The sequence below is a fragment of the Galeopterus variegatus genome, unplaced genomic scaffold (assembly GCF_000696425.1).
Source record: "Galeopterus variegatus unplaced genomic scaffold, G_variegatus-3.0.2 Scaffold2075, whole genome shotgun sequence".
Taxonomy (NCBI): domain Eukaryota; kingdom Metazoa; phylum Chordata; class Mammalia; order Dermoptera; family Cynocephalidae; genus Galeopterus; species Galeopterus variegatus.
The window spans coordinates 198981-211771 of record NW_007728186.1 but is presented as its reverse complement, the minus strand read 5'-3'; the positions used below and the strand labels follow the sequence as shown (position 1 = coordinate 211771).

General features: G+C 39.0%; 1 protein-coding gene across 1 annotated transcript in view; it reads left to right on the top strand.

Moving 5' to 3' along the window:
• Positions 1-12791, top strand: part of LOC103596698 (serine/threonine-protein kinase TNNI3K-like) — a 114153-nt gene that overhangs the window by 47035 nt on the left and 54327 nt on the right. Inside the window, exons 5-6 of the mRNA XM_008580392.1 lie at positions 8771-8830; positions 11329-11498. Of these exons, the coding sequence (XP_008578614.1) occupies positions 8771-8830; positions 11329-11498 (230 nt within the window). The remainder of the gene's footprint in view (positions 1-8770; positions 8831-11328; positions 11499-12791) is intronic.

Sequence of the window (12791 nt, the reverse complement as noted above, 5' to 3'; positions counted from 1 at the left end):
AATGAGGCTGCCTGATGCTTTGGGGGCCCAGATGCCCAATTGTGCCCAGGATGCAGGACTTGGAGTCAAAGAACATTATTTTGGAGCTTTAAGACATAGTGTCTGCCCTGCTGGGTTTAGGACTTGTTTGGGGCCTGTTTCTCCTTTTTTCTGGCCTATTCCTCTCTTTTGGAATGGAAATGTATACCCAATGTCTGTTCCACCATTGTATCTCGGCAGTAGATAAATTTGGTTTTGTTTTTCAGGTTCACAGCTAGAAGGACTTTTGCTTTTGATCTCAGAAGAGACTTTCGACTTTGGACCTTTAAGTTGGTGCTGAAGCAAGCTAAAACTTTTGGGACTGTTGGGATAGAATGATTGTATTTTGTATATGAGAGTGGCATGAGTTTGGGGGGCCCAGGGACAGAATGATGGAGTTTGGATGTGTTGTCCCCTCCAAAACTCGTGGAAATTTGATCCCCAATGTGTCAGTGTTGGAAACTGATTGAGTCATGGGGGCGGATCCCTCATTAATGGATTAATGCTCTCCCTGGGCGAGGAGGGGTAGTGAGTTCTTGCTCTATTAGTTCCTGTGAGACCTGATTGTTTAAAGGACCCTGGCACCTCCCCTCTCTCTCTCTCTCTTGCTTCCTCTCGCCATGTGATCTGTTTGTACCTGCCAACTGCCTGCCACTTTCCGCCATGAGTAGAAACAGCCTGAGGCCCACGCCAGATGCAGATGTCCCAGAATCGTAAGCCAGATAAACCTCTTTTCCTTATAAATTACCCAGTCTCGGGTATTTCTGTTATAGAAACACAAAACAGACTAAAACATCTTCACTGATGTTATTTTGAAGGTGGCTTTTCAGACTTCCTCTCTCTGAAGCTGTGGACTGACCTGCTCCAGTCTTGCTGCCCCAAGGATTCACCTAAGAGCCGAGCCAACATCTGAGCTTCCAAATCAGTTTCCCACTAGCAATGTATATTCACTCTGTGTAGTCAATCATATTTTCTCCCAAACATAAAGGTGTAGGTTGAGGAGGGATGCGAAGAAGCATTGGCTTCTGCTTTCTAGTTCCAGGCTAAAACTTGGCAACTTGGTAAGGATCTATATTCTCTCCAGACAACTGGAGGATCTGTCAGTGGGGTTCTCATTATAGTCTGGGCCACTTTGACCTCCTGTCTAATATCTGTTCCCTCCAATGAAGTTCATCATGTGATGACAGGTGGTACTCAGGGCTTCCAACTGTTAAATCCCTTCACCATAATCACCTCAGAGCTATCACTGCTCTGTCATTAGAAATCAAAGCGTTTTAACTCAATAAAGATGTATTATAATCAGGAGTTATTGTAACAAATCTTTATCATGCTAAAATTGTTTTGACTGCAAATGACAGTGTCATAAGAATGGAGGAGTCCATTGTCCCTAAGAGGTCTACAGGTGATATTAGAAGAGTCAACCATGGGGGAAGCAAATCACAGTCCCCTTAGGAAATTCAGACTGCACTGCTGAAACAAAGAGATTAAAAAAGTGTGAAAGACAAAGAATTCTCGGAGAGCCTTCTTTTGGAAAAATTGCTCCTATCTCTGCAGCACAAGCAAACTTAAATCATGGTGCATTTTTTACCATTTATTATTGATTATTTAAATTCTATTAATTCTGGCTGGTTTGGCATTTTATTCCTCTCATCATTATTTTTGACATGAGATGGAGAAGTTTTGTTTCTATGGGTCCCCAGTCTTCTAGGGATTTGTGGACTCTGAATGAGCAGGCTATGATTTCTGTCAATTACTTCCGTTCTAAGACTAGACAGAAACTCCACTTACAAGTCATCTATTTACTTCTCTATGTTTATGAAATCTAACTTCACAAATGGGGCAGTCTGAAAATGAGAAGATATAGAAATGCAGCAGTGTGGATGAGCAATATTTGCTTCTTATAGACATCAACTATCGCTGATCAGAAAAAAAAATGTAGTGAAGTCAGGAAATCCATTTTAGAGGTTGGGGATTTAGTGGTTAAGTGTTTTCAGTTCTAATCAGAAACAGTGTACACACCAACTAGCCCTGAAACCTTCCTTTTCTCTCTGTCAGAGATGATGATAATATCTACCTAATTCTCATAAAGGCAGGGGATTTTAGAAATGGAAGAAATTATTTTCTTCCACTCTGTCTTAACTCAGGCTTGTTTCTGAAATTTTCCACTGGCAGAGCTTATAGCTTGTTTATCTCTTCTTGGATATCGGGATGTAAATCATATTCTCCTCAAATTTGTTAATAAGGTGTCTTATTAAATTGTTGACTTAAGCAAGCAATATGTAATGAATACAGGCAGTGTATCTTGTTAGCATTTCTACAGCTCATTTACCACCAATAAAAAAAGACCAGACTTTCCAAATGAGATGCACTTTGATAATAATCTGTTTCACTGGTACATCACTTAATCTTACTAATGCTGAACAATTGCAGTTCAGGTTTCTGATTCACTTATATTTCTTCCAACCGGAGGTGAGGTTCAAATCTGCAAAAAGTGTGGACAAAAATATAATTAAAGTGGTCTATTTTGTCCTTTTAAGTGTGTAGCTGCATGAAATGGTGGTATTCTTTTGCAATAGCAAAATATCTCAATTACCTCTAAAGGTTTTGAAATAGTTTTGGTTGAGACCACCAAGAACAGGAAAATAAAATAATGTTGCTAGTCGCTTCAGTCACTGTAAAGGGCTGGCTCTTTAAAGGGTTACCTCTTTCAGGCTGAGTCCAGAGAGCACTCAGTACAATGAAAGGTATGGCAGTGAATTTGCCAGGTGCACTGAATACTGCTTTTTAAAGTTATTAGTTTTATTACCTACTATATAGGTTAGGTGGTGACAGAGGGTTACATCTTTGGCACACACCACACATGATGCAGGGCAAGCTGTCACCATCCGCAGGATGACAGCAAAGAGTGCGAGGCATCCACCTGAAAGGAAAGCAGAGGGCAATGCATGTCACAATGTTGACATTTATTGTTCATGACTCCGGTATTTACAGCTCAGGAGGCATTTTGGTGATTTCTGCCGTTTAATGGGCAGCTTGGTGTTCTCACAAGATGCCAGGGAAATGGCTAGAATCTTTAATTTGCAAAGAGTTTAAGCTGAAATGTTAAGGCATTGGACCATAAATTCAGAAAGCTCACAGCCAGGGCACACCCAATAGTATAGATTGTTAGGAAATTAAGTTATTTTGCAAAACACTTTACAGTTTGTAGTGCTTTAACATTATCTTATTTGGGTCTCTTCTCAAAACCAATTTGAGACTGAGAAAACTGAAGCTCAGAATGCTTAATCCAAAATCACATAACTAGTTGGTACCTGACCAAGTCTTTAACTTTCAATCCAGCATTCTTTCTAGTATGCAGAAGCCCATCTCAGGCACTGAATGTTACATAATTATCATGGAATTATTATTCCTTCCAGATTTAGATACCACGCTTAGGGAGGGAGTAGATGGAAGGTTAAGAACACAGGCTCTACCTTGCTTTGAATTCCCCTCTGTTATTTACTGACTACACATGGTAGATAAATTATTTTAGTTTTTTATTTTCTGCTTTTTCATGTGTTAAAATAATAGTAATTGCCTACAGTACAGAGTATCATGAGAGTTAAGTGAAATGCTCTAAGTGTTTCGTAAATTTTAAACTTTACCATTATTCTTATGCTTTTTCAAGCCCCCAAGGAAATATTAACAGTTTGATTTTATATTCAAAATAGGCCATTCATTTATAATGTATTGTCTGATTGTTTTTTTAAAAAAAACAAAAATATGAAACAGATTATAATAAAACTCTCTATCCATGCAATAAGATAGTTTAACAAAATAAAATGTAAAGAAAACATAAATTAATTCTATCATTTGTTCAACAAGTATTTGTAGAGCACCTCTGCATGCTAGGAATGGTTCATGGCACTGGGGATAGAGCAGTGGACAGCCAACCCCTGCCCTCATGGGGTGTGCATTCCATGAAGGGATGCAAACAACAAACAAATAAACATTAAAATATGTATGAAATCATCTGGTGATAGTGCTATGGGATAAGTAAAACAAGAAAAACTCTCTGATAAGGTAACATTTAACAAAGAGCCAGAGAAAGTGAAGGCACTGGTGAGTCCTGGTGGAGAGAATAGCAAGTGCAAAGTCCCCGAGGGTATGGAGGGTTCAGCACGAGGAGGTTGGTGCAACCAGACTGCAGTGTGCAAGAGGAAGGGAAGGCTGGAGAACAGCAGAAGCAGGTTATCATGCTCCTTACAGGTGAATGCAACCACCTTGGCTTTTTATCCAAACAAGATGGGAAGTCATTGAAGGCTTTTGTGAGTGGTATTGCTTGATCCAAAGTACATTTTTAAATTATCATTTTGGCTACTATGTTGGGAACATTTTTAAATCAGCAAAGAGCAGAATCAGCAAAAGTAGTTAGAAAGCAGTTGCAATGATACAAGCAAGAGATGATGTGGCTTAGAGAGGGATGAGAGGCAGGCAGATTCTGGGTGACTTTTATCATAATGATGCACTCAAATTGAAAGAACATGAGCTAAAAATAGCTGGTGGGACATGACAGGTATACAAAAGTAAATAAACCATTGCTTACCCTTGAAGCACTTTCTAACTAGTGCTATAGACATGTAAATACCTAGCTGTAACACAAGGAAGAATAAAGTAAGTCTAAATAAAGGTAGAAAAGTATTTTATGGGATTACTTGGACACTTTAAGAAGGATGTCGCTTGTGAGTTGGGACTTGTGAAGTGCAGTGGATTTCCATAGGCAGAGAATAAGAGTTAGATAATTCCAGTCTGGCAATGTGAGAACAATATCCTGCAGGGTCAGCAGATCCTATCTCAGTTCATTTCTTTTAGCCCTACCTGTGCTATTTAGGGTCTTCCCCATACATGTGTGGTTCTGGGGTCAACCAGAGAGTTAGGCAGAATTTACATAAGGGTTCTGGGGCTTCTTCTTCCAGGATCTCCCCACCCTTTCTACTGCCTTTGTGTATAAGCAGGATTCTAAGATGGACCCCAAGATTCATGTCCCCTGTTGTACATGCCCTGTGTAATCCCCTCCCATTGAGTGTGGACTGAACCTGTGGATATGATGATACATTACTCCCGTGATCATTGGTCATCATATGGCTAAAGGAAGATTATCTTGGGTGGGCCTGACCTAATCAGGTGAGCCCCTTAAAAGCAGAGAATAGCTTTCCAGCTAGTCACAGAGGAAAAAGTCAAAGAATGTGCCCTGCTGACAAGGAAAAAAGCAAACTGCCATGTTGTGAACTGCCTATGGGGGCTACATGGCAAGCAACTGTGGGCATCTTCTAGAAGCTGAGAGTCTTTCCTGGACAATAGTTGACAAGAACACTGGGACATGAATCATACAACCAGAGGAAATGAGTTCTGCCAACAACTAATGAGTTTGGAAGAGGCCCCTGAGCCTCAGATGAGAATCACAGTGCCAGCTGACTCTTTGATTTCAGTCTGGTGAGACCCTGAGCAAAGGACCCTGAGCTAATGTGTCCTAGACTCTTGACCCATGGAAACTGTGAGATAATAAATGGGCATTATTCTAAACCACTAGCTTTGTGGTAATTTGTCACAAAATGATAGCTAATACACTCTGGTTGCCCCAAATTCTGTTCTCTGGTTTTTCAAGAAAGCAAACCATCAGAATTTTAACTTTCTGAAGATGCAGATGGGGTCTACCTTCAAACTGAATGCTGTAAAAAAAAGATTGGAAACTTAATCCATACCCTTCCTTTCTTCTAAGTGACTCCTCTCCGGGATCTGCCTGTTTTTATTCACTCTCCATTGCTTTCACGTAACTGCCTTCTACATTTGTCCAGAGTTTATAGTTGTTATATTTGGGAGGGTTGACAATATGTTACTTAACCATTCAGATTCTGGAAACATTTTGAAAGTAGAACCAGTGTGTGATTTGCTGGTGGATTGGATGCAAGTACAATAAAGAGAAAAGTCAAAGATCATCCTGTGGTTTTTGGCCTCTGCAATTAGCCGAAAGGATGCAATTGCCATTTACTGAAATGGGAAAGCCCTAGAAATGCAGTCGATTGCATGTGTGAGTTTAGAGTTCAGGGGAGAGTACTGGTCTAGAGATACAGATCAGGGAGTTGTTTTTAAAGGCATGAGGCTGAATTAACTTCTCAACAAGTTAACTCTAAATAGAGTGAAGAGATGTAGAGACTGAGTCCTGGGGCAATCCAGAATCTAAAGGTAAGAAGGAGAGATGGAACCGAAAGAGGAGACTAAGAAGGAGCCAGTGAGAGAAGAAAAAAACAGTGAGGAAATGGTGACCTCAAAGCCAATTGAAGAAAGTGTTTCAGAGACAAAGGAATGATTGCTTGTATTTAATGCTTTGCCAAGTGAGATGAGCATTGAGACTCATGCACCGAATTTAGCAATTGTGTAGCCTTTAGCCTTTGCAAGAGCAGTTTCAGCAGAGTGTTTTAGGACAAAAGTTGACTAGGGTAAAGGGCAAATGGGAGAGGGGAATTGAAGACAGCAAATTTACACAGCCCTTTAGAGTAATTTTGTTGTAAATGTGAACCAAGAAATGTAGCAGAAGAGGAAGAGAAGTCAAGAATTTTATTTTGTTGTTTGTTTTTAAAATGGAAGAATGTATAGTGTGTCTTTATGCTGATGGGGATAAAACAGTAGAGAGGCAACATCAACAGTACAAAAAAAACAGAAGGGAGGATTATCACTGGAGCACACAAGTGAAGGAGTTGACCTCAGATAGAAGCAAGCAAAATTCATCCATAGAAACAAAAGTGAAAGCAGATTATGTAGGTTTGGATATAGGTGGGTAGGTCAATGTAGCTGTGGGAGCTAGAGGTTTCAGAGGAGATGAGAAGATAAAATTAGCAATCTGGAGTGTGAGAGAGTGGATGGGCTAGAAATATGTAATAGGCTCTCTGGGCAGGATTAAGGGTGCACTTGAGGTTAGAGGGTCATGATTTTGAAGTGAGGTCAGGATTGATTGAATCAAGGTTGGGATTTTTTCAGTTGTGCACAAATGCAAGATAGGGCAAAGGAGTTGAGGCTGTGTGGATGAGAGTGATAATTGGAAGTGATTGCCAATGAAATCTAAGATAGGAAAGAGGGAAGTGAAAAAGTGAGGTGAGTGAAAGTGAAAAGATGAGGAGATGAGCCAAAAAAAAAAAAAAAAGAAAGAAAGAAAGAAAGAACAGGGGAAATGATAGATTAAAGAGATAGACATAGGGATACTTCAAAAAGTTCATGGGAAGTTTTGTATTATTTTTTAACTCTATTTTTCCAGAGACTTATGAAATACCATCATAGGTAGAATAATATCTACTTTAGGGCATATTTGAAAATGTTTACAATAAAAAGTTTTAAAAAAACTGGTAAAATGGTTTGTAAGTACAGTGTCATCAAAGATTTTGGAGTCAGATTTCTAGAAGTGAACTAGAAAGAAGGGAGCCCAGAGAGTGGTCTTGATGGAGACTGAGAGGACAGAGAACATGGAGGTGTTGCAGGCACTGGTAGTGACAGGGACTAGGGAAGGACCTCAGAGCTAAGTGACTAAGGGAGGGTAGAGGACAAACTCATGGGGAAGAGGAAACAAAGGATCCCAGAGACCAGGCTATTATAATGATTATCTGCATGGAGAATGAAAGCACATTAGTTTTAACCACAGTGAGCCAATCCTTAAAACCTTCAGAGGAAGAGCGAGGGTGAGTCTGTGGACTAGCCTGAGAAGCTGGTGGTGTTTACAGGAGAAACCATTTGGAAGTAACAGTGACAGCAAGGAAGACGCAGGCCCTCTCTCAGCCCACCGCCGCCCCACCAACCTGGAGGGACAGGAGTGTGCAAGAGGAAACAGCTTCTGCTTGAGAGGGCTCTGGGGGAAGCAGTGTCCTCAGGGGAGGGCTAGACATCAAGGGAGAAACTGTCCTACTAAGAATCCAAATTAGCTTGTTACTGCACCGGAATGTTAAATTGAGCTCTCCACCTCCTAGCAGTGAAAGTTCCATAAAGGGAGAAATGATAGGATACACAGACCTTATGATCTGACAAAAGGAGGCATATAATTTCTTCAAAAGAGACCAACATTTTCTAAGATTTCAAGAATTTTTCCCAGAGATCCACAGTCATTTTTATGTCCCTTGCAACTAGAACAAAGCTTGAAATATAATCAGAATACAATAAATGTTCCTTTAACCACACTCATGTGACACAGAGGTTCATAATGGACAGTATCTTTAACTGAAGTTTTGAAGATAAAAATCTAATCTTCAACTCTGAAATATGGCAGTCATGAGGTTTCCATCTTGATCTTAGTTTTGAATCTGAGATGGTCTTCCCAAAAGTGAAGCTAATTATAAGATGAGCTTTAGCAGTTCTTCTCCTTCACACACAGTATGCAGTATAAGGCACTGAGATAGTTAATAGTTTTTAGCATTCACTTTTATTCTTTCTTTTTTAAGAGGAAAACCTGCCATTAAAAAACATGCAAAGCTAATTAAAGCTTTTCCACTATTTCATTATCTGAATGTAGTTACAAATGCTGACTTAAAACTCTTATCAGAGAGAGACTCAACATCCTTCCACGAACAGCAAATGAACATTCAATTAACACTTCAATACAAGTGTATTTTAAGTAAAAATATACTTTATTGTTAATCTAATTCTTTACAAATGCAAATACCCAATTTTAAAATCCAAAGAGAGTTTCCTTTCTTTTATTCTTAAGGGAATAAAGTCCTTTCTCTATTTACAGGGAAGACCTGAGTTTTCTGAAGTTGTTATGAAGTTAGAAGAGTGTCTCTGCAACATTGAGGTAAGAACTTTCACTTCTAAAATACATGCATAAAAAAAAATCCCTGAATATCCAAGGGTGACAGAGAATGTAGGTGAGATGGCACTTATGGAAAGTTACAGTGAGAGCCCATAACTCCATTCGTATTCACACTATTCATTATATTTCTAGGGTTTGGAGCAGAATTGGCTGTATCTACAGTAGCAAAGACAAATTCGGAGTGAATCTGGGCCCTTCCAACTAATTATTATGCAGGCAAATGGACACTGTCATGCTTGGCTTAAAATATTCATATGTAAATATATGAAAGTTTAACAAGTATATTAGAAGGTAATTATTTAAATCAATTTTTTTCTATACAAAATTTCCCACATACAGTGAAACGTAAGCTAAAATGTTAAGCCATTGTCCTCTTAAGTTCAGTAAGAAAGGGAAAAATTATCACTAAAATACATGCATAAATTAATTGGAAGGCATTGCTTTCACACCACGCATATGTTGCATAAAGTGATATATGTAGGTAATCAGGCTAATGGAATTTTCTTCCCTTAATATCAAGGAGCTGCTTGCTTTAATTTTCTCTGTAATTGCCTTAATTTTTTATACACCTAGTCAGGAGATAGCATTTGAAAATAGGCAAGAGAGGTAAATTCAAAAATAATAATTCAAAATATAATTCATAATAGTGGACTAATTCAAAAATAATATATTCCCAAAGGAAAATGAGTGCCACTGGAGAAGGGGAAAAGGACATCACACAGATAGGATCATGTATACATCTGCATATGAAGAGAAGGGGCAAAAATGAGGGGAAACAGCATCACCCAAGATTGCACAACTAAATCTCACAGTGGAACCTTCTAAGAAAAGTTATCTTCCCTTAATAAAAAATCTCTATTACGAGCCACTAGTCTATTGGAAGTTGCAGCCTGCAGCAAGTGGCTCTGTCTCATGACTCTTTCATGGAACTTCTAAAGAGGAAGCCTTTGTGTAGAAGGAAGCTTCAGTCTTCAGACATAAAACTTCTGTTTCCTTCTCTTAGGCCCTGAAACTTATAAAAAGTGGGGAGCAGTAGTAGTATATCTGGTGGTGCTTCAGCAATTTCTATGGACAAGAGCATCTACCAGAGGCTTTAGGTGTTAGGAGATGCGTCTAAGGCTTGAGTTCCAAGTATCCTCTTACTTTGAAACTTTGTGTTTGACTGGGCAAGGTTACTTCGAGCCTGGGGAAACATCACATTAGATAGGGGGTGGATTCCAGAAACAGTGGCAATGGTAGCTAAACTAGCTTGTTGTGCTATATCATTCAAATCTCTTAGTATACTTTCTCCCCAGGAGAGGTGAGTGTGTTATATGAAAAGAGAGTTTGCTGGACTGGCTTGTACTAATTAAAGGGCCACAGTCAGACTAAAATGGCTTGACTTCTGGAGTTCCATAAGGCTTTATCCTCTCTACTCTTCAACTTTTCTGCCAGTGGTTTAGACCAAAGTCCAGGGGGTGCTGTTCATCACACGTGCAGGCACAGTAAAGTTGAGAGGGACAGAACATATCCGAAAGCAGGATTCTAGAATATCTTGGAGGATAAGTAATAGGACATGTCTAACAAGGATAAATTTAACAGGAGTAAATATAATGTCCTGCATCAGAGTCAAATAAACAATAACAAAAGTATCATGGTAGAGACATGGTTTAGCAGCATCATGAATGTTAGCAGACCATTTAAGTTCCTTTGGAGTTAGAATATGAAGCGGCTGTCTTGCTACAGACTAAAAGATATAATTGTTTCTGTTTTGAGATGGCCAAAGAAATTAAAATGGTACCTAGCTGTGCCCCTGATCCTTTTAAAGGAATAATTAAAACTGGGACACACGTTTTAGGGGAGAGAGATCAGAATGGTTGATGAGTTGAAAATCATGTAATGTCAAAACCAACTGGAGGAACCAGAAATGCCTACTGCAGAGAAAAGAAAATTAGGGTGTGTCCAACAGTTGATTTTAAACATCTGAAGAACTATCATGTGGCAAAGTGATTGCCTTTTTCTCTATGAGAGGACACATGCCAGACATTAAAGCAAACTTTAGCTCCTAAAATGGATGTATTCTTGGAAAAGTGTGTAAATCTATTTTATGTAAAGGGAATAATTTTAGCTATGATTTAAAGGAACTCTGCCATGAATCTTATTGCCATAGCAAAGAATGTGGAGAATCTTTTTATCATTGAATAGTAACCTTTTAAATATCTATTTTATTAATCTGATTTAGGCCTACTGTGTTTTCACAAAGATGAGCATAAGTTTAACAGGCTGGCTCTCAGCATAGAACAGTGTAAGAAAAGGAAGTTAAGCCATCCAGGTGTTGCCACCAGAGGTTGAAAGAAAAAGCCAGAAGCAAGCTGAGATGAATAGAAATTAAAATATGAGGAATCCTAGAATATGAAGTTAAAAATAATCCACATTCTATTCTGTGTCTTTACACCTGGTGGATTTATTAAACGATTGAAATTGTCCCTCCTTCTACTCAGATGATGTCTCCTGCATCAAGTAATAGCAGCGGGTCTCTCTCTCCTTCCTCTTCTTCTGACTGCCTGGTGAGCCGGGGAGGGCCTGGCCGGAGCCACGTGGCAGCCCTACGGAGTCGTTTTGAATTAGAATATGCTCTGAATGTGAGGTCCTATGCTGCCTGGTCCCAAAGGTAAGTGGTAATCTAAGCAACAGCCTCATAGTAACACCAGATTCCAGAATCTCATCAAGATACAATACTATCAACAGGGGGTATTGACCACCTCTCTGGAAAACTTTGAAAGAAGAGCTTTGAGCCCATTTTTCTTATAATATCATGACCAAAAATTAGGCATTTTATTCTCTGTGCGTTTAGGTTCACTAAATTGCAAGTAATAGCAATTAACTCTAGCTTAAGTAAGAAATGTCTATTCTAAAGCAACAAAAGGAAATTATTGAGTGTATTCTGGGGTCATCTTATGGAATTCAAGGAACAATCCATTATGGGAACCAAGAAACAGCTTTGAGGATCTGATCACCAAAAATACATGGTTCCAAGAATTACTATATGACCCAACAATTCCACTCCTAAGAATATACCCCAAAGAACTGAAAACAGGTTCTCAAACAAATACTTGTATTCAGATGTTTATAGCAGCACTAATCACAATAGCCCAAAGGTGGAAATGACTCAAATGTTCACCAGTGGATGAATAAATAAAATATGGTACCCATACGATAGAGTATTATTCAGCCATAAGAGGAATAAAGTACTGATACATGCTACAACATGGATGAACCTTGAAAACATGGTAAGTGAAAGAAGCCAGACAAGAAGGTCACATGTTACATGATCCTATTTATATGAATATTCAGAATAGGCGTATTAGTCAGCTCAGGCTGTCCTAACAAAATACCATAGTCTGAGTGGCTTAAATAACAGAATTTTTTTTTTTCACAGTTCTGGAGGCTGGCAGTTTGAGATCAGGATGCCATCATGATTGGGTTCTGGTGGGGGCTCTCTTCCAGCTTGCAGAAATCTGCCTTCTCTCTGTGTCCTCACATGACGGAGAGAGAGCTTTGGTGTCTCTTCATCTTTTTATAAGGTCACCAGTTCTGTTGGCTCCACCGTTATGACCTCGTTTAACCTTAATTACCTTCTTAAAGTCCCTATCTCCAATATAGTCACATGGGATATTGGGGTTTCAACACATGAATTTGAAGCGGAGCATAATCCAGTCCATTGCAATAAGTAAATCCATAAAAACAAAGCAGATTAGTGTTGCCTGGTGCTGAGGGGAGGGAGAAACTGGAAGTAATTGCTTAATGGGTACCAGTAATTGCTTAATGAATTTTATTTTGTGGTGGTGAAAATATTTTAGAATTAGATAGAGGTGATGGTTGTAAAACATCGTGAATATACTAAATGCCACTGAATTGCTCAGTTTAAAATGGTTAATTTTATGTTATGTGAACTTTACCTCAA